This window comes from Schistocerca serialis, chromosome 10, assembly GCF_023864345.2.
Source record: "Schistocerca serialis cubense isolate TAMUIC-IGC-003099 chromosome 10, iqSchSeri2.2, whole genome shotgun sequence".
Classification (NCBI taxonomy): Eukaryota; Metazoa; Arthropoda; class Insecta; order Orthoptera; family Acrididae; genus Schistocerca; species Schistocerca serialis.
The window spans coordinates 17,451,555-17,474,949 of record NC_064647.1 but is presented as its reverse complement, the minus strand read 5'-3'; the positions used below and the strand labels follow the sequence as shown (position 1 = coordinate 17,474,949).

The 23,395-nt window shown below is 40.9% G+C and overlaps 1 protein-coding gene across 14 annotated transcripts in view; it reads right to left on the bottom strand.

Annotated features, from left to right (window-relative positions):
• Positions 1–23,395, bottom strand: part of LOC126424950 (uncharacterized) — a 311,907-nt gene that overhangs the window by 41,970 nt on the left and 246,542 nt on the right. For 5 of the 14 annotated variants that reach the window (XM_050087817.1, XM_050087814.1, XM_050087813.1 and 2 more), the window contains exon 4: positions 15,252–15,571. The exons of the other annotated variants lie outside the window; for them this stretch is intronic. In XM_050087817.1, the coding sequence (XP_049943774.1) occupies positions 15,252–15,571 (320 nt within the window). The remainder of the gene's footprint in view (positions 1–15,251; positions 15,572–23,395) is intronic. 14 annotated transcript variants of the gene reach the window in all.

Below are 23,395 nucleotides of genomic sequence, written 5' to 3'. Positions count from 1 at the left end.
TCTCAATCAGAGCCCATGTTAATGCATGACGTCACGTCTAATGACGCGACGGGGGCAGAGACCTTGCAAACGGTAAACATTGCCGACATGTTACAAATGCTAATGAAGCAAAACGCCGAAAACATGGCAACCTTACAGACGCAAAATGAACAGTTAAAGACACAAAATGACGGAATCAAATCTGATCTCATAGCACTCAAGACAGGTAATGACACTTTATGTAAGCGTGTGGAACTTATAGACGCCACACTGACCAAACAGATGACTGAACTCAGCGCTAAATTTTCCCAGCTTAATACGAGACAAGAAAAGACAACTGACGTAGCACTTTTACAGACACAAGTAAAAAACCTTAATGTCACGTGTGAAGTTCTTACTGAACAAATTCAAACATATCCTTCAGTACATGACAACCTTGAAAAACGAATGACTGACGTACAGAATAAATTTGACAATGTTGAACAACACCTGACTGACATCTTACAATCTGATGCCACAGCTCATTTTCAAAATATTAATAAAGAATTTCATGATTGGGTAGTCAACAAAGACTTGATGCTTGCGTGAAAATTTACCAACAATTGTGCACGACTCCGTAGCGCAATACATTACTAATAACAAACAGCTGATCAGTGACGCAGTACAATCCGTCACTGCACCCATGAGACAATTCACCGATCGACCACAGTCTGAATGTAACGAAAATATCAGTCAAAATGCACAGTCCAGGAACCAATATACATTCGAGTATGACACACACATACCGCACACGACAAACACACAAGAACAAAACACACCACGACTACAACACATACCACGATGTGCAAACACAAACACAAGCTATTATTATGGTAAACCACAGCAACATTATCGTAATTACTCGCCAGCTGGACATAGCAGTAATTACAGTGGGACAAATCCATATCATAATGCAAAGGAAGACGAAAGCTTAATGAAACACAGGCAATTTCAGATTTTTATCCCAGAAAAACGAACCATTCATCCGGTGATTTTTCTCAAATCTTTTAGTAACGCATTTCCATGCACTTGGAGTGACCGGAAAAAGATTTCATATATTGTCGGTTACATCCAAGGCGATGCAGCTGTCTGGGCATACAGTCAAGCTGACGTATGTACCACGTACAGTGAGTTTGAGCGTGCTTTTCTGAGCAAATTCTGGTCACAATCCGTTCAGGAGCGACTCAGAAGACAAATTTTAGAACCTGAAACTTTTAACAGTAAAAATGGTAACTTACGCAGATATTTTGAAAAATACTTGAACATGGGACACTTTTTAGACGAACCAGTCGCAACGCGAGATATACTCCGTGCGTTGAAGGCCAAATTGCCTTTCAACATTAAAGAAAAACTCCTACATATCCCGGATGACGATTCAGATTATTTTTTAACAGCTTTAGATTCGGTTGACATGTTACTTGAAGATCAGCGCTTCGCGCGGCAAAACAGCAGCCACAATGTTTACACTAGTGGTATGCAAAACATGCAGGCTCGCCAACACAATTCTGGCGCGCCCACAGTTGGATACGCGGTACAACAAAAACAGAAAACTCACATGCCGTCTCAGTACGGAAATCAAAATCAACACGCGTATTCCAATACAAACAATAGTTACAACAGTAATAACATTTCATGCGGCAATCCATACAAAAGGCACCGCGGTAATAACTACAACGGTAACAACGGATACAAAGGTAATAACAAAAACACAAACAGAAATAGAAATAATAATAACTACGAGCCAAGACAGCATCAAGGTTGGACTCGTAGCGATCAGTACTTTCATTCAAACTCTGCTTTACCACAGCAGCAACCAGGTCAAAATTGGAGCATACTTTACGACCGACAGGTAAGTTATAATGCGCAACAGCAACAACAACCGCAGAAGTTTGGAGATCATAATAGGCAATATCCGAATGTGAATATAATAGAAATGACACCTGATGCACAACCTCAATCTGTGTCAGTACCTAGTACAAATGCTAATCCAACAAACTAGAAACAGTCACTACTTTGCCCCAGGTCGTGGCTGAAGAATCCTTGGGGGGCGGCTTCAATGTTAATCAGTTATTTGACATCACACTTGAACAACGGAATAATGATATGCCGAGTAATTCTAAACAAAAACTACCTGTTTTATTTATAAGATACAACCACAATAACAATATATCAGATGAACTTTTACAAGACAGTACACAATGTTGTTTAAACACAAATGAAATCATTTTAGCATCTACTACTGGTGTAGTAGGTGGGATTCCAACTACTATTATCCTAGATACAGGTGCAGCTGTGAGCGTTTTATCTTTTAATTTTTATAAAAAGATGTGTGAATTGGAACCTGTGCCTGAGTTTCCTGCCCAAAACTGTAAAATAACTACTGCACTAGGTAATAAGTCATGTAGGGTTACGAAGCAAGTTTTTGTAAACGTTAAAATAGGTAATGGAACCGTACAATGGCCATTCCTGGTTGTACAAAACCTTGTGACAAATTGCATATTAGGAATAGATATTATGAGCGAGAAGGAATGCATTATAGACTTCTCCAAAGGTAAATGTATTTTAAATGATAAAAGCAGGGTAATTATTATTGATTTGGACAGGAGAACTCTAAAGCATGACAAACACTGTACAGGGTACAAGGTTCAGTTAGTACTTGACAAAGACATTCAAGACATGCAAACACACTCATGTGACGCAGAGCTAATGGACTTGAAAACATTGCTTGATCATAAGATAAGTGAAGCTACAGCTCTCAGTGTACATGAACGTATAAAACTACAGGAAGTGTTATCCAAATATTTACAAGTTTTTACCAAACGATTAGGTGTTATCAACACGTATGTATACAAGATTGAAGTTAAGCCTCACAAGATCTTCTACCATAAGACATATAACGTACCGTTATCTCAACGACCTGCTGTGTGGCAAGAATTAAAACAAATGTTAGACTGGAAGGTCATTGAACCATCCACCTCACCTTACTGTAGTCCTCTACTTGTTGTCAAAAAATCAAATGGAAGCATTAGGTTAGTGTTAGACGCACGAGCTATTAATGAAATAATTTTACCGGTTCACACAAAACCTGAAAATTTAGAAGAGCAATTAGAGAAATTTCTAGATGCAAAATATTTTTCCACAATAGATCTCGCTAATTCGTTTTGGCAGGTGGGTTTCACTCCTGATTCTCGGAAATATACTGCATTTATGTTCGGGGGGCGAACCTATCAGTTTTGTGTTCTACCCTTCGGACTGAATGTCAGCTCTGGGGTATTCATTACAGCCCTGGATACCGTGCTTGGCGACGATTTAGTTGAGACAGTCACACACTATGTAGATGATATACTGATAGCTACACAATCCTGGAATGAACACGTTGACACACTTCAAAAAATTTTAGAAAAATTTGCACAAGCTGGAGTCACAGCCAATCTTAGAAAATCAAAGTTTGGTTGCAGTGAGATAAAGTATTTACGACATATCATTAATTCACAGGGCATACGTCCGGATCCCAGTAAATTAGATGCTATCAGAAACTTTCCTAGCCCTCGAACTAAAAAGCAGTTAAAATCATTCCTTGGGCTATGTTCATTTTTCAGACGTTTTTTGCCACAACCACTTTTGAACAGCAAACATCTGCTAAATCTACTCAGAAAGAATCAAGTTCGGATCTGGTCGGAACAGTGCCAGAATGACTTTAATACAATTAAACATGCTTTAGTGAATGCTAACATATTGAGCCATCCAGATTTCAATTTAGATTTTTGTATGACTTGTGACGCTTCACGTACTGGCTTGGGCTGTTGCTTATTTCAAGTTGTAAAGAATAAAGAGGAGGAACAGATAAGAATTATTGGGTTTGCGAGTCGCACTCTAACTGAATGTGAGCGTACATACTCCACTACTGAGTTAGAAACACTTTCCATAGTATGGGCATTCAAGAAATTCAATTATTATTTATTTGGAAAACATACAGTAATTTACACCGATCACCAGGCCCTGACATTTTTGTTAACTTGTAAACTTGTACATCCTAGACTATCACGATGGGCAGTTACACTTCAGAACTACTCTTTTGAAATTAAGTACATAAGAGGTAAGGACAACACCATTGCAGACACTTTGTCTAGACTTCCACAAGGTATGAATGATACCAACAGTGACTTAGAAAATATAAATGACTACAGGATTCTCTTAATGCAAGACAAGCAGTATCACCAATATTATATTGATATGTGCAGAAACATGGCTGAATTACAAAAATCTGATCCTCACTGGTATAAAATAATAACATTACTGGTAGAAAAACACAATCATCCTTTGACTAAGTATTACAAGTTACACAATGATGTGCTATTTTACCGCCGACATCCAAATGCTACTAAATGGTGTGTATGCATTCCCAAAGAGTCTGAACGTAATTTAATTTGGCACACACACTTAGTATGGGGTCATTATGGGACAAAAAAAGTGTTTAGCGAAGCTCAGTACATACTGTTATTTTAGCAATATGAGAAGAAAAATTTACAGGGAACTGAAAACATGTGTCATATGTCAAAAATCAAAACCTCAGAATTTATCCACAAAAACAGATTTACATTCTATTTTACCTAGTAAACCCCTGGAAATTCTGTGTACTGACATCAGTGGACCGCATCCAGCAAGCTCTGGGGGCGTCAAATATGTCTTAGCTTTTTACGATATATTTTCTAAACATGTTAAACTTTATGCTTTAAAATCCGCCACTGCAAGTGCTATAATACGAAGATTCTCAAGTGAATACCTGACGCACGTGGGAAAACCTAAAGCAATTCTATCAGATAATGCAGCATACTACTCTGGGTACAAATGGAGAAATTTCTTGAAGGACAATAACATTAAAAGTATATTTATTTCGAGGTTTAGTCCACAATGTAACGCGACTGAGAGACTTTTCCGAGAATTAAATCGTTTCATGAGGACCTATATTTCATCAAAACATACTAATTGAGTGTCCTACCTAAGTCTTTTTGAAGACGTACACAATAACTTAAATATTTACGATACAAATTACACACCTAACGAGATCATGTTCAATTGCAAACAGAACGATCAGTGGATAGAACCATTACCTAAGTTGTCAGACAAGGAAATCACACCTGAACAGAAAATAAAAGAAGTATTGACTACGCTGACACATCACGCACAGATACGAAACAAACATCACAGAAACATAATAAAAAGAAAACAAAAATTCGAGGTAGGAATGCTTGTACTACTTCGTACTCATCATAAATCTGTTGCACTCAAACGACGCAACGCTAAGTGGCGTTTGCTATATGAAGGACCTTATATAATTGTTAACATACCGCACCCTGGTGCGTATCTGTTACAACATCGTAGAACTAACAAAATTATTGGGCTTTACGCACACCGAGATCTTAGAGCATTTCATGCTGAATAATGTCAAAGACATACCCATCAAAATATTGCTAAGCAACTCGAAAAACTCTGTTGCTACAACACAGATAATAAGTAGTATAGAAATTTTCATTTCAGCGTTCCAGAGTCGCAGTTGAAGACAGAAGAACTTTTCTTTCAATGCCGCGGCTCCACCGAGAAAACTGAATATTAAAGTAAAATTTATGATTACGTAGCAGTGAATGACATGTTAATTTTTCACGGAACATTTGTTATTGTAGGTACCACTGACTTGGTATGACACCTGACGAACTGACAGACGTCATCTGTGAAGCGATCTTTTACTTTGAGAAATAGATTAGACACACATCTCTCAACACGAAAAGCATCTATCAGTAGTCAAGGCCACACAGACACTCTACACACACGCACAAAACGCGAGGAATCGAACATTTTCTCTCTCTTACTATTTTGAATATTTATTGAGTAGTGAAAACGCCTGGTCTTGCCTACTGATGTAATGAATGTTGTGTCTAACCTATCTTAATTTCAGATGACATCACAAAAAACATCGATAATATCCCAGCAAAACCGCTAAAGAGGATGTAAATATCTGCAATTCATGTAATCAAATGTGACACAATGTAATAACCAATAGCGATGTAAAGATGATGTAAACATGTTTATGTGCAACTGTATTATGTTTATGCTAAGAAAATATGTGACGTGTGTATGTATAATTACTTTTTTTTTTTTTTAACTGATGTATCATGTAAAAATTTGAACAAAACGAGTGCCAAAAAGACATTGCATAGTGAACCTCTGTTCACGGACATTAACGAACATTACTAACTCTGCAACTACGCAGAAACCTATGTGAAGGAAACGGTTAATGCCATTCATTATGCATCGTACCTATGTAAACGCGATGAACGATTCCCTTGATTAATAACTACGAACATTTAGGTGAGCTATATTCAGCAAAAAAAACTGAAAATGTGAAGCGAATAATTCGTGCATCGTCTAGTGACATTACTACAGTACCCAACTTCAAGATGTTAACTGGATTAAATGGACACAAAGTGCCTGTCCAGAAAACAACACGACGGGTGGAAGAATTTTGGTTGGAACTTCAGGGAATTTAATGTTCTCGAAATGTGACGGACACGCTTACCTGGACTGTCCAAGGATCGACGCCAGCTATGTGCCGTCCGAGGTTCTGCAACCAAGCTTCCACGGAATGTAAAAAACGAACTGCACGTGGACCAATTACTCGACGGGTCACGTCTGATCTGTAATTAGCAATGCTTTTACTCACTACGAACTGCATCACAACGACTATAATGGAAATAGGAAATGGACACGCTTATGTATTAATCACGTTGTTATACAACGATGTTACTGTGATCGAAAAACTTTACCACGACGATACTAACCTGTAAAAAATTATTGTGCAGCAGATGAATATGAACTGTGATAACGACACGATGTGTATAGGTCAACGCACCTGAAACATACGGACATTTTTCTCTGAAGTATTTCAAAACAATACTATGTAACTAAGAACATTCAACAATCTAAGTTGCATTGTGTTATAACGAATATTGTAAATTTAAAACTAAGTTACCTGTCATAGAATGTAGTCTTCATATGTAATCTTGGTTGAAAATTTTCTTTGTGCAACGACTGAGAAACGCGCGCACACGAACAATATGAACTGCAATACTGTGCCGCGTGATCTAACTGTACGACATAACGGCAGTCACACAGACGCTTCTGCGCATGCGCGCACTCTATCTGCCAACATAAGAACTTTTACGGCGCACCCGCGTCATTCAAAGTTGTATATAATGTGTATAATGTAGGTCATGTAAATAGTTGTACATAACTTAGATTTTCTTGTGCCTTTAGGTGAATTGCTCGCCTGCAGGTGTGTCCTTTTGCCTCGCAATTCAGGGGGCAATATAAAGGCACATTTGCATGCCGAGCGTGAGTTTCCTCGGAAACGCGAGATATTAATTAAATAAATAATCAGTGACAAATAAATAATCAGTGACAAATAAATAAAGCCTATGGCACACAACTGCAGCGCTGTGTCGCTGATAAATCAAAAGCACAATTACGTTACTCGTATGTTTGATTAAGAAGAGGGAGAGCTCTGGTAGAAGTGGTGCGAGAAGCACGTATTTTAGTTTATTGTCTGGCACACCGCCATATTTCATGTTATAGAAAATTACTGCGAGTTGCAACCATACTAGGCACTCGATTCTGAAAAGAATTTATATTTATAAAAGTAAGTAGGATTATGAACTGTAGGCTTATTCATTGAATATATCTGATTTAACTAACTGTGTAATTTTTTGTTTAGTAGACAATCACCTCTGTACGACGTTTTGGCATGGCTGGCAAATTATTGTAATATTGAGATTTAGATTATGAGTCCGCACCTACCGCAGCAGTCTTTGGAAACGATTTAATTACGAAGTCCGATTATTTCAGTTTTATTTCACGGTCAACTACGAGTAACATTGCCTTTACGAAAAAGCCATTGTCAAGCGTCTGATACCGAATAATTAAAACCTGACGACTCATAGGAGAGACAATCATACAGATAAAATAATTAATATTTTATTTTATTTTATTTTATTAATTTTATATAGTGTTGTCTGAAAGCTGACGTAGTCCCTCAGCCAGAGATTTATTTTCATTTTCATTTCAGCCACATGTTACACTTTCCACCTTCTAATACCATGTCACCCTCACAACACCTCCGCAACGACCCCATTAAGTTTTACTTACATTCCCTCCGCAAACATGCCTTCGCCCTAGCCAGATTACACTCCCATATTTTATTTTCTCAGGCTTGTCTGACATTTGGCATCACCCCCAAAGGCCTCACACTTAAAGTTCCCATCTCTGGCTGCAACCCTTCTTTCCATCAGTCCCTATACCAGTTCCAAACTGAACAATCCATTGCCCTCACCCACCTAATCCTTCAGCTACACACCCACTCAGCCAATCAACACACCCGTCAACTCCTATCCTTAATAAAAGTCCTCAATCTTTCCTCTCCCACATCCACACCGGCTGTTCAGAGCATCCTCCTACAGGCCAACCGCAAATTGGAACAGCATGCCACCCTCCACCTTAAAAAACTATCCAATCTCCTGGTTTCCCACCTCCGGAAAGGCAACTCACTCATCCTTCACAACCTTTCCAGCAAACCTCAACTTCCTCTCATTGCACACAAACCCAGTCTCTCCCATCTACTCAATCTCCCACTTCCAGCTCCACTCCCTCCAAAACCTCAAAATTCCAATCAACACAATCTGGAACCACAACACCCCAATTCAGTAGTTAACCTTTCCTCCAAACCTCTCTCCCAATCTGAAACCCCTGTCCTATCCAAAGGCCTCACCTTCAGCCCCACTCCCAGATTCAACCAAACAGCCCTCGTCAAAGATTTACTGTCCTACACCTGTACTCTCTGCTGGAAATATCACTTTGCCACGAAGAAAAATGATCCTAATCCTACTCCTAATGATCCAACTCCCCAAGACACTATCCAAATTGAACCCTGCCTGGAACAGTTCCGTCCTCTGTCACAGCGGGACCCACCTCCTCTTCCTCAAAATCACCCTCTCCAAACCTTCCAGGAATTTCTAACTTCCAGCCTTGCCTCTCAATCCTTCTTAAAAAACCTTAATCCTACTCCCAACATCACCACTGCTGAAGCCCAGGCTATCTGTGATCTGAAGGCTGACCGATCCATCGCCATTCTTCCGGCGGACAAGGGTTCCACGACTGTGGTTCTTGATCGTCGGGAGTATGTGGCTGAGGGACTACGTCAGCTTTCAGACAACACTACTTACAAAGTTTGCCAAGGTAATCCCATTCCTGATGTCCAGGCGGAGCTTCAACGAATCCTCAGAACCTTAGGCCCCCTACAAAACCTTTCACCTGACTCCATCAACCACCTGACCCCACCAACACCCCGCACACCTACCTTCTACCTTCTTCCTAAAATTCACAAACCCAATCATCCCGGCCGTCCCATTGTAGCTGGTTACCAAGCCCCCACAGAACGCATCTCTGCCTACGTAGATCAACACCTTCAACCCATTACATGCAGTCTCCCATCCTTCATCAAAGACACCAACCACTTTCTCGAATGCCAGGAATCCCTACCCAGTCTGTTACCCCCGGAAACCATTCTTGTAACCATTGATGCCACTTCCTTATACACAAATATTCCGCATGTCCAGAGCCTTGCTGCGATGGAGCACTTCCTTTCACGCCGATCACCTGCCACCCTACCTAAAACCTCTTTCCTCATTACCTTAGCCAGCTTCATCCTGACCCACAACTTCTTCACTTTCGAAGGCCAGACATACCAACAATTAAAGGGAACAGCCATGGGTACCAGGATGGCCCCCTCATACGCCAACCTATTCATGGGTCGCTTAGAGGAAGCCTTCTTGGTTACCCAGGCCTGCCAACCCAAAGTTTGGTACAGATTTATTGATGACGTTTTCATGATCTGGACTCACAGTGAAGAAGAACTCCAGAATTTCCTCTTTAACCTCAACTCCTTTGGTTCCATCAGATTCACCTGGTCCTACTCTAAATCCCATGCCACTTTCCTTGACGTTGACCTCCACCTGTCCAATGGCCAGCTTCACACGTCTGTCCACATCAAACCCACCAACAAGCAACAGTACCTCCATTATGACAGCTGCCACCCATTCCACATCAAGCGGTCCCTTCCCTACAGCCTAGGTCTTCATGGCAAACAAATCTGCTCCAGTCCGGAATCCGTGAACCATTACACCAACAACCTGAAAACAGCTTCGCATCCCGTAACTACCCTCCCAACCTGGTACAGAAGCAAATAACCAGAGCCACTTCCTCATCTCCTCAAACCCAGAACCTCCCACAGAAGAACCCCAAAAGTGCCCCACTTGTGACAGGATACTTTCCGGGACTGTATCAGACTCTGAATGTGGCTCTCCAGCAGGGATACGACTTCCTCAAATCCTGCCCTGAAATGAGATCCATCCTTCATGAAATCCTCCCCACTCCACCAAGAGTGTCTTTCTGCCGTCCACCTAACCTTCGTAACCTCTTAGTTCATCACTATGAAATCCCCAAACCACCTTCCCTACCCTCTGGCTCCTACCCTTGTAACCACCCCCGGTGTGAAACCTGTCCCATGCACCCTCCCACCACCACCTACTCCAGTCCTGTAATCCGGAAGGTGTACACGATCAAAGGCAGCGCCACGTGTGAAAGCACCCACGTGATTTACCAACTGACCTGCCTACACTGTGAAGCCTTCTATGTGGGAATGACCAGCAACAAACTGTCCATTCGCATGAATGGACACAGGCAGACAGTGTTTGTTGGTAACGAGGATCACCCTGTGGCTAAACATGCCTTGGTGCATGGCCAGCACATCTTGGCACAGTGTTACACCGTCTGGGTTATCTGGATACTTCCCACTAACACCAACCTGTCAGAACTCCAGAGATGGGAACTTGCCCTTCAGCATATCCTCTCTTCTCACTATCCGCCAGGCCTCAATCTCCACTAATTTCTAATTTCAATTTGCCGCCGCTCATACCTCACCTGTCTTTCAACAACGTCTTTGCCTCTGTTCTTCCGCCTCGACTGACATCTCTGCCCAAACTCTTTGCCTTTACAAATGTCTGCTTGTGTCTGTGTATATGCGGATGGATATGTGTGTTTGTGCGCGCGAGTGTATACCTGTCCTTTTTTCACCCCTAAGGTAAGTCTTTCCGCTCCCGGGATTGGAATGACTCCTTACCCTCTCCCTTAAAACCCACATCCTTTCGTCTTTCCCTCTCCTTCCCTCTTTCCTGATGAGGCAACAGTTTGTTTCGAAAGCTTGAATTTTGTGTGTATGTTTGTGTGTGTGTCGACCTGCCAGCACTTTCATTTGGTAAGTCTCATCATCTTTGTTTTTATATATGTATATAAAATAGAGGGAAACATTCCACATGGGAAAAATATATCTAAAAACCAAGATGATGAGACTTACCAAACGAAAGCGCTAGCACGTCGATAGATACACAAACACACACAAACATACACACAAAATTCTAGCTTTTGCAACCAACGGTTGCTTCATCAGGAAAGAGGGAAGGAGAGGGAAAGACGAAAGGATGTCTCATTTGTGCTGAGCTACTACCATAGGAGTTTTGCTCTCCCAAAATCTAAATCTAGCTCTATGCCAATTAACTGTACCAGAAAGATGAAAAGTGGGTTCATACAAAAAATATAATAGCTCAGAAAAAATGTGCACCTCCATTTCTTCTAGAATTCCTGTGCAAAATTCTTACCTTTTGGTGTGGTCATCAGATGCAATGCTTGCAACAATTCCAGTGTGTATGATTTCTGATGGAGTCAGTTTCCGAACTCACCATATCTCGAGTTGAAAGGTTTTAAGTTTATTGTTCACTCGTGTCACGGATTTCCTAGGGCACCTTTTGTAAGTTGCGCAGATACCTTTGACATCTTCACTCTATGTTTAAGGATGACCCTCACTTTTCCATTTGCAGATGCGCCAATTTTCTGTGATTTTCAGTGGCACTCGTACATTTGTTTACTGGCAGGCAGCTCTCTGTCAAATTGTTATCAAAATACACATTTCACACTAACAGTGGACTCCGATTTTGCTAATTGCAGCACAGAAAACAAATGCCTCCGTGGTGTCTCCATTTTCCTACGAATGAGCAACAGCAGCACTGCACCTTTAATTGAACTTCTATGTCAACTGCTCAAAAGTTTCCACTTTTCTCTGTCTGGAGTTGCATTTCTATCCTTTATAGTATGTAAAAGATTAATCCCAGAAATATGCCACTCCTCTTTGAATAACCCTGTATTTTGGCAAGCGTAGTCCTTTAAAATGACTGTCGTGTATGAGGCACAGACTGACAAGCCACAGTGGAAGAGATGCGCCGCACTAGCTCCGAATACGAGTAGGTGCGCGATCGAATGCCGGGCACTCGTGGACAGGCGATACCGAGAGGATAACCTAGGCACGTAAAGCGCCAACCCAACTGATTTTTGTAGTTCAGTTAGGCCCTGATCAGTTTGTGAGTTCACCACTATGCAACTTTACAAATCTTAATCTGAGAATGCAGCATTTGCAGTGAACTTTGTGTTTCAGTGTGAAGCTCGTATCTCTGCCTCAAATCTGTTCCTCACTACAGGATAATAACCAATACCAAGCGTCATTGCTTCTGCTGCTGCTGCTGCTGCTGCTACTACTACTACTACTACTACCACTATTATTATACAGTTATATCACAACCATCATCGTGTATAGGTATTTATCTACATAATTTAATTTCATTTTTGTGAGTTCAATGTATCATTACAAGATATGAAATATGCACTTGTGCTGACATGAATGCATGAACAAAAGGTGTTTATGGTTTTCTTCTCTTCCCCCCCCCCCCCCCCCCCCTCTCTCTTGCCTAAGTGTGAGGTTTACTTTGTTCAGATACTGTTGCCCCATGTGTCAGCGTTATCAACCATCACTGCAAATACATGTGCTCACTGAACACTATCTACAGAAAATTCTATACTGTATTTTTTTTAAATTTTGAGTGCATATTCCACAGGGAGTTATTTTTGTGTGTGCATAACAATGAAACAATGACAGTCCAGGCCACAGTGGTTCCTGATAATGGTTAATTGTGGACAACAGTTAATGTATCACAGGTAAAGGGACTCTGAAGTGTGTAACTGAACTGTAGTATACTGAATTTTTACATCCAAGTGCTGGGACCAGCTCTTGACATACAGTTAAACCCCTGCTTTCACTTTTCAGTGGAATAACACACACACACACACACACACACACACACACACACAGCACACACACAAAGTGTAAGTTGCAGGAAAGTGCAAAATACAGGAAAGCATTGGAAACAAACCAAGTAAAAAATGAATAAATTTATCTTACTGTCATTCTCTTTATATTGTTCAAAATCAGAAATTATAACAATCTAAATTTTGCCTATTTAAAAAAAAAACTGAAATAATTGTTTTTGCTTCTTTCTAACAGCAATTTGTTGTATTCTTTTGTTAAACCACATTAAAAGAGCATTTTAATTCTACTGTCAAACTTATTACTGGTAATCATTATAAACCTATGGTAAATAAAACTTGTAACACAATATTGGTTGAAACATTAATGTTGGGAGTCTTTAATAAATGGAGAACAACAGACACAAATAAATGGAGAACAACAGACACAAAATCATACAGCTTGTTGTCGACAAGGAGATCACACGGTTCAGGAACATCCTGGGCGAGGAAGAGGACGGAAATTGCAACATTATGGAGCATCTCGAGGAGGAATATTTACGTCTTACACTAAGTTGTACCGACATAAGACTGCGTGCCTCGTACGGATTCATGTATTTTACACTGAAGTAACAACAATTCGTGAAAGCTCGTTATAGAGTGATGTCTTGTTTGTATAAATGACTGAAATTAAATCAAAGCTGTGGTAATACAAGACAATGAGCAGAAGGAAGGCTGCTACTACAGTCAATACTGTCAGGTCACGATCATCATTCGGGAAGTGCCTCAGCGTGCTTTCCCACCCTTCCAAATACTGCGTACCTATAAACAGGTGGCTGTGGCCAAACATGATGACAATGAAAATCTCACTTACTATGCTAACGCTGTCTGACATGATTATTAACTTTGTGTATAGTCTCCATTTTCTGCTTTGTTCCGAGGTTGACTTTGAGTAGGAATACAATGCACTTTTTGCAGATATCTGCACGAAAAACAAAGTCAAATGTTGTGATAATGTCAAAGAAAACTTAAAGGTGCGGGAAATGTCGTAACACAGAATCAGTGACGACAGGAAAGTACTGAATTCAGAGAATGTGACTCCTGATTGTAATGACAAAAATGAATATAAAAAGCAAGAAAATGTAAAATGTGAGAATGTAAACACAGTGGTTTACTGTATTTATTTTCGGGAGTTTAGCATGACATTCACACGGTCACACTTTCATATGCGAGCTGCAGTAGAAAGCCATTTTTGCCAAATGTTTCACAATAAAATTACATAGTACCAAAACATATGTTCCACTACAAGCTTGCACAGTAGCATGCACAGTCCCCTCACATACGAGTTGCCAAGTTTCTCATACTGTTGCTACTGCGCAGCAAAAAGTAGAAGAGAAGTAAAAGATGACAGAATATTGCTGATGTAAATGGGAAAGTAATGGGCCCAGAATTGTGCCCTGAGGGATAAACATTTCAAAAACTTCCTCTTCCACAGGCTGTGCATACGCAATCAATCGACAGTGGCATATGTTAAATTATAAGTCCCCATTCTGAAATGACACAGTCTACCCATTAATTTCACTACGAAGCCCCATCTACAGACTAATGTGAAAAAAACTGAGAAACCCAAAATGTGCGAGTGAGACAGGTCTGCCGGGTACTACCGAATCACACAGAACTGAACTGGGCACAACTGTTAAATACAGCGGCACTATTAGCTACGAGTGAAAGTAATTACGTAATAAACGTGACAGAAGATGTTTGAAGACATAGATATGTTTACTGAACTAGACCTAGCTTAAAAGCACTGTAACAATAATTAGATGTCTCCTTAACATTTTGTATCTCGTGTCCCTATGTATATGTAACGGTGAAATATGCCAAATGTCTTTTACATAGTGTGAAAAATACCGAACATACGAGAACAGTATTCGTCAAGCAAAAGTTGGCTCGAGTAAAAGTTAGACATTCGTACGAGGAGAGGTAATAGTACTCACCTCGTTCCATCCACCGACCACTTTATTTGTAAGCACTTTAGGGTGTTCTTCTTGGCATTCAGAAAGTACTTCAGATCATCCGTATCGACAGACATACGTCCGAAGTCAATCTCGACCAGTCGGGGGCACCCGTCACCCAAAGGTCTCAGCACACAAGGACGCAGGACGCAAGTCGTCCCCACGTATCTCTCTTGCAGACACAGCACACGGAGGTACTGCAGACGCGACACCGCCTCTGAAAATTTCTCGGTCTTCAGCAGCTCGTCGGGTGCCGTCAGCACGTGTATCCCGGAGCACTGCTCGACCGAGTTCTTCACCGTCTGCAACCGCACACTTCCTGTAGTACAGTAACACTTCTGAGCTAAGGAGTGGGATACACTGAAACAAAAGAAGCACTATTAATGGTCGTTCAAACAGATGCTTTCTGCCTCTTCTGAAGCACCTGACCAATTTCCAGCAACAGAAGTTGCACAGCAGCTAAACAGATGGCCACAGAGGAAGTCAGTAACTGCGGTGAACGAGAGGAAAGCACCCGCACCATCCACGCTCACCAAACTGACTTCCCATCAGCTAACAGGTGTCCTCCCTTCTGATGACTCCCGAGTCAGTTCGTATTGTCGATGTCACAGCTGCTCACACCACCGTGTGTCTTTTTTGATCCCAGGAAACACTCTGAATGGCCTACATTTCAGAACAACTGAACTCTACTCTTCTTCCTTGTTGTTAATTGACTATGTGCCACCCCAGTAATCATATATACATTGAGACAAAGTAGTTACTGGGCAAAAGCTCAATGGATCAGAATGGAAATACATTAGTGGAGTTTCCTCAGTTCAGAAGGAGTTTTTCAGTAAAAAATGCTTACTACCCAAAAGGTTCATTTAGGTCCATTATGGCTTATTTAATGTTTTTTTTTTTTTAGTTGTTTTAAGCTGTAATATGATACCAATGCAACACTTGACCAACATTATTTTAAGAAACAAACTATCACATACAAAAACAGCATTAAATGTGTGATTACATATGAGTTAATGTGTTAATGTTCAGCATGTGAACAAGAAAAGGTTTAGTAAAGGTTTGAAATTATGTTTGAAGTGTGCTGAAAGTCAATGGCCATCCTATTCATCAAACACTGGAGGAGTATTATTCGGATAACTTTTTGCTGTTTTAAGCAAAATGCAGTCTTTCAAACGTCTCAGTGCTTACGATTAAATATCTCCCTGGATATCACAAGATATGTTTAATTCAGTTGACGAAAGGAGAAAATATAAAAATCCAGCAAATGAAGCAGTTGAAGGGGAGTACACACATCTAAAAAATGAGATTAACAAAAAATCCAAAATGGCTAAGCAGGAGTGGTTTGAAGACATAGGATACAGAAGTATATATAACCCAGTGAAAGATAGATACCACCTGAAGGAAAGTTAGAGAGACATTTTCAGAAAAGGAAAGCATCTGTACAAATAACAAGAGGCCAGATGGAAAACCAGTCCTAAGCAAGAAGGGAAAGGTGACTGGTGGAGGGAGTATGCAAAAGGTGTACACAAGGGAAATGAACTTGAAGGCAATATTATGGTAAAGCAAGAGGATACAGATGAAGACGAGATGGGAGATACCATACGATACTGCGAGAGTCGAAACGAGGCCCCTAGAATAGACAACATTCCCTCTGAACTAATGATATCCTGGTATGTAAGATATATGAGACAGGTAAAGTACCCTCAGACTTGAAGACGAATATCATAATTCCTATTCCAAAGAAATCAAATGCTGACAGGTCTGAATATTACCAAACTAACAGTTTCATAAGTTCTGGTTCCAAAATAATAGCACAAATTCTTTTCAGGTGAATCAAAAAACTGGTAGCACTCAACCTCGGGGAACATATTTTTGGATTTCAGAGAAATGTAGGGACACCCGAGGCAATACTGACCCTATGACTTACCTTAGGAGATAGATTAAGGAAAGGCAAGCTTACTCTTATAGATTTTGTAGGGTTGCAGACAGCTTTTGACAATGTTAAGTGGGATACAATCTTTAGTTCCGAAGGTAGCACATGTAACGTGTCAGGACCAAAAGGTTGTATACAACTTGTACAGACACCAGGTGGCAGTTACGAGTTGAGGGGCACGAAAAGGAAGGGAGTGAGACAGGGTTTTAGCCTATCCCCGATGTTATTCAGTCTCTACACTGAATGATCAGTAAACAAAACTACAGAAAAAATTGGAGTAGGAATTAAAGTTCAGAGAGAAGAAATAAAAACTTTGAGGCTTGCCGACAACATTGTAATTCTGTCAGGCAACAAAGAACTTGGAAGAGCAGTTGAACTGAGTGGATAGTGTCTTATAAAGAGAAAATAGGATACAGAGTAAAACAAAGGTAATGGAATGTAGTCAAATTAAATCAGGGGATGCCGAGGGAATTAGATTCAGAAATGAGACACTAAAAGTAATAGATGAGTTTTGCTGATGAGGGCTTAAGTAGAGAGGATATAAACTGTAGACTGGTAATAGCAGGAACAGAGTTTTTTAAGAAGAGAAATTTGTTGACATGAAACATGGATATAAGTGTCAGGAAGTTGAAATGTGGTGCTACAGAAGATTGCCAAAGATTAGACGGATAGATCATATAATTAATGAAAAGGTACTGAACAGAACTGGGGAAAAAAGAAATCTGCGGCATAACTTGACTAAAAGAGCTCAATGGTTGACAGGACACATTCTGAAAAATCAAGCACTTACCAGTTTATTACTGGAGGGAACTACTGGGGGTAAAATCATAATAAAATAAGAGAAAGCAGAGTTCACACAGAAAGATTTAGGTTTGTTATTCCTGCACGCTCTTCAAGAGTGGAACGGTAGAGTGGTAGCCTAAGTGTGGATCTATGAACTCTCTGCCAGGCACTTAATTGTGAATTGCATAGTAATTGTGTAGATGTCAAAGGGACATACAGAGTGTACATAAAGTCCAGGAATACTTTCAATTATTTATTGTGCAAGAACTAAACATTGTACAGATGTCATACATATTGCATTTTGAAGAGAAACTATGAAAGTTTTTTGTACAAAAATTCGATGTGCAAACCACGAGTGGTTATCAAATTCTTGCCGTACCCGTCCCAGCACGGCATAGTCGACTGTGGCAGTCGCTTCCCGTATTCTCTCCCAGAGCTCTGCTACATCACGTGATAACGGAGGTACATACACCAGGTCTTTAATGGTCCCCACACAAAAAAGTCACACGGAGTGAGATCTGGCGATCAGGGATGCCATTTCGTGAAACAGCTGTCCCCTTCTGTAGCACGGCCGATCCATCGATGCGATAGCTCCGTGTTCGGGTACCCACGAACTTCATGATGAAAATGGGGTGGAGCCCCGTCCTGCTGAAAAATGAACGGAAAGTCCGATTGCATTCGAGGCATCAGCTATCGCTGCAACATGTCCGGGTAGGAATGTCCAGTGACAGTGCTCTCGACCAGAAGAATCACCCGTACAGTTTTCGACATGACGAGGCACAAAAAAACACTTACCTTTGGGGAATCACGCTCAAATTCAATGCATTTGTGTGGATGCTTTGTAGCCCAGATTCGACAGTTACGCCTGTTCACTTTCCCATCAGTGTGAAAAGTAGCTTCACCGCTAAAAATTTAGCGATCAACAATGCCATCCGCATTCTCATTCAGTTGTTGCAACTGTGAACAAAACTCAAAATGCTCATCTTTGTTGTCGCCATTGAGCTTCTGCACTAACTCCAATTTGAACAGTTTCACAGACAGCTTCTGTCGCAGGACTTTCCGCACTGTCATCGGAGCCATTTCGAGTTCACGGGATGCGTGACCTACCAATTTCTTTGGACTGCTTACGAATGTCCCTCGCATGTGCTCCACATTCACTTCACCCACACTGGGACATCCGCTCGTCTTGCCGGGCATGAGAAATCCGTCTTAACGAATTTGCTGTGCCAGCGGTAAATAGCCTTCCTTGTCGGTGGCTTCTTACTGTACTCGGTTCTAAACATCTGTCGAACAGCTGTAGCACACTCGTTTTTGTCGAACTCCGACACAAAGAAAGCTCGCTCTGCACCTGAACTCACCACATTTGCGACTAGTGCCAACTATTGGCAAATTACCCAACTATGCTGTGGCGGTATATGTGAAAAAAACTTTCAGGTTTTCTCTTCAAAATTACATATGTATGATACCTGTACAATGTTTAGTTCTTGTGCAATAAATTATTTGAAGTGTTTTTGGGCTTTATGTACACCCTGTATATTGCAGTTATTTCGAAATGACGGAGCCTGCACAGGACAGAATAACTGTAGTGTGAAGAGCTGCATCAAACCAATCTTCAGACTGAAGACATCAACAACCATATCTCCTAATCTATCTGTGCTATGTGTGGATACTGTCTGCAAAACATGTTGAAAATAGAGTTAGTAGTGAAGAAGTAATAGAGTAATGCCTGATGTGGATGTTTCACTGCATGAACAGTGAAAATGTGATAAGTGATGAAATTTTTTCCTTTCATTATTTTGTGTGCGTGTGTGTGTGTGTGTGTGTGTGTGTGTGTGTGTGTGTGTGTGTAAGTATACAGTCTGGGTAATGTGTGTGCTGTGTGTTATGCAGCCTCAAGATGTGCACAATTTTGAACTGTAATACTTGTTTTATTACATTAAATCTTTGACTTAGGATTATACCTCTCAATGGGTATATTATGACAGCATTTTCTTTTAAGGTCAGACAGTAATTATATGAAGTACCGAAAATCAATTGTTTGTTGCCCCTGTAGGCTATTACGCAGCCAATCTGCAATGGGGACCATTATCGTGTCAGCCATTTAGTGATACTGATTTCAGCAGTTTCAATTAAAGCAAGCAAAAAACAATGCCACAGATATCTCTAATAAGCCAACCAGAAACTGTTTCATCCACAAAACAACACTGCAACCTATTTATACAGAAGCAATGCCAAGCTGGTTATTTCGGCTCCTAATACCCAATGTGAGTATTTGCAAGCACAGGAAAAGTGATGGAAAGGTGAAGAGAAAGCTAACAGTCTGAGCAAACAAGACTTGGTGGGTGCCAGTTCACTGACCCCTTCTGAAGTACACCCACAACTCCCACACTTATCCATCCCACGCACCCGCACGCAACTCACTCGCACGCGACCGCCGTCTCGAGCTGCTCGGGCCAGGGTGCAAGCTACTGCTGTGCAAGATGGGAGAAAATCTGGGTGGTGGGAGTAAGCTGGGGGCAGGAATGGGAAGGGATGGCAGGATAGAAGTGGGGGACGGTAGAGTCCTGCTTGTGGGAGCATAAGGGACAGGCTGGGTGTAGTAACCAAAACCAACTGCGGGAACGCCTTCGGCTGCAGATCGGAGCCGCCAGGTGGGGAAGCCGCCGGCGGTGGAGCACGCAACACCGGGTAAACACGAGGACGAGTCGGACGACAGACCAACGACAACCGACAACAACCGACCACGACCGACTATGACCGACACAATGAGGAAGAGATAAACAATGGGGGCTTGTAGAAACCACAACACCAAACACCGACAGTAAATCCACTCAGAACCAGAGCCAGGCAAATGTCAACAATGAGCAATGACCAGAACGCAGTACTGCCGAGAGAGAAACGAAATCCAGAGCGAGTACCAGACTGGCCCGACTAGGGCAGAGCGGGTACCTGTATACGAAACCGGAGAGAGCGGCTATTGGCCGCTGTCTGCGGTGGTACCCTTGCTGCGCGAGAGCCGCTGCGCGGAATAGCTGCCGCGGACATGGAGCCCTCTACGGGCTGACCACGTCCATTTATTCTGGTGCGTGTTCGACTTCCACAGCGGGAGGTACTAGAGTGGGGAGAGGGGAGGGCAACTAGGTGCAGTCGGTAGATTAGAGAAGGGGCAGGGGGTGGGAAAGGAGAGTGGAAAAGGAAGAAGTGCAGTGCTGAGGGGTAATGAGGAAGGGGACAGGTGGGTGAAGGACAATGGACAATAACTAATGAAGCTTCAGCCTGGGAGGGTTATTGGTACTCGGGATGTATTGCAGGGAGAGTTACCACCTGCAAAATTCAGAGAAACTGGTACTGTTAGGAAGGACACATGTTAGGAAAGATCCAGATGGCACAAGCAGTGAAGCAGTAATTAAAATGGAGAATGTCCTGAAGAGCAGCCTACTCAGCAACTGTGGGGTCCAGCCGTTTCTCGGCCACAGTTTGCCGCTAGTGGTTCGTGCACACAGACAGCCTGACAGTTGTCGTGCCTACTTAGAAAGCAGCACAGTGGTTGCGACTTAGCTCATAAATCGCACGATCGGTTTCACAGGTAGCCCTGCCTTCGATGGGATTAGGTAATGCTTGTGACCGGAATTTCATTTATTATCATTCTTTGCATCATTTACATGATATAGGAAATGTCATAATACTGTCCAGGATATGCACAGCAGACTATTACAAATTTCTATCAAACACATAAAATTAACACTGTATAATATGTTGAAAATTAAAATATGCTCCTTTAACATGTACCGTATGTGATGAATTTATATATATTTAGTACATTTTCGAAAACATATTGCACATAATTTAGAGTTAAAAGAGTATAAAGGAGACATGGAATTGACAATGAGAACAACATGATATTGACAATACAACTATCAGTTAGTGACTTAAGGATTCAAAATATTCCTCTATGCTATAAAAACATTTATTTAGCAGATACTTTTTTAATTCCGACTTAAATTTTCCTTCATCTTCTGTTCCCCTGATGCAGTGTGGCAGAGCATTATAGAGCACCCCCTGTTAACTTCCCAGAATTTCTTAAGCTCGAACCTTGCCTCACCGTAATTTAATCCACAGTGGCTCACATGTTTTTGAGTTTTTGTTTTCCTTGTTCTTTCTACATGCAGATTCTTACAGATATGTGTATTGTAGTCATGAAGATCTGAATTTACACGTAAACTACTCGAGTGTGTTCTTGTATGCAGTATGCTTTTTAATATGTGCAAAGATGGTACTGTAAGTATGTTTAGCGGCATGAACAAGGGATTGCAGTGTGTTTGTGGAGAGCTGTGTGTAATAATTCTAATGGCCCTTTTCTGTAATTTAAAAACCTCTCTCAAGCGACATTTAGTTGTACCCACAATGTTATTCCATAGGATATAATAGAATCGAAATACGCCATATACACTAATCTTGTACACTCTGCACGGCAAATTCTGGAAGTTATTCTCAGTGCAAAACATGCTGAACTGAATTTGTTTGGATATGTATGTGACACAGGCTTTCCAGCTCAAGTGTTGATCAATGCACATGCCCAAAAATTTTGTACAGCAGACTTTCTGTCTGTCTTATTACATAAAACCACTGTTGCACCCTCTTCACAACTTTTTCAGCTGTACTGAATAAGGATTTGCTGTCATCACTTATAATTATGCTTGTATCATCTGCAAATAACATAATTTTTGATGATCTGTTCGGCCTTTCAATGTCATTTATATAGATTAGGAATAATAGGGGGCCACTATCTTATGCGTATCCTCATTTTTGAATAATGGTTTAACCTTAGAAATTTTCAGCCTTTTGGGGAACTCACCTTCACTGAATGATAAATTGACAATATCTACCAGTGGTTCCAAGATTTGTGAGCCGACTTTTTCTATTATTGTCACTGACACTTCATCCAGTCCTGCAGACATTTTAGATTTCATACTGTTAATTACTTTCAATATTTCATATGTATTAGTGGGACTTCTTATCATGCTACTGACTACTTTTGGTGCTGTTGTTTGGTAAGGCTCTTGCTTAATTTGTCAGGTACACTTAGAAAGTAGTTGTTAATGTAATTGGGCAAGACTTCCTTCTTTATTTCAATGTTATCACTAGATTTAAGTACAATATCCTGGTCTTTAGAGCTTTTTCCTATTTCTCTTTTAACAATTTCCCATGTGGTCCTTGATTTATTGTCTGACTTCCTTATTAGTCTATCATTACTTAATACTTTTGCTAGATTAATTATCCTTCTATATGCCTTTTTGTAGTTACTAACATATTTTTTTTAAAGTAATGTCGGTATTGGTTTTCATTTCAGTGTTTAGTCTTTTCATAGTCTTGGAAGAGTTTTTAATGCCGGACGTGAACCAAGAATTTG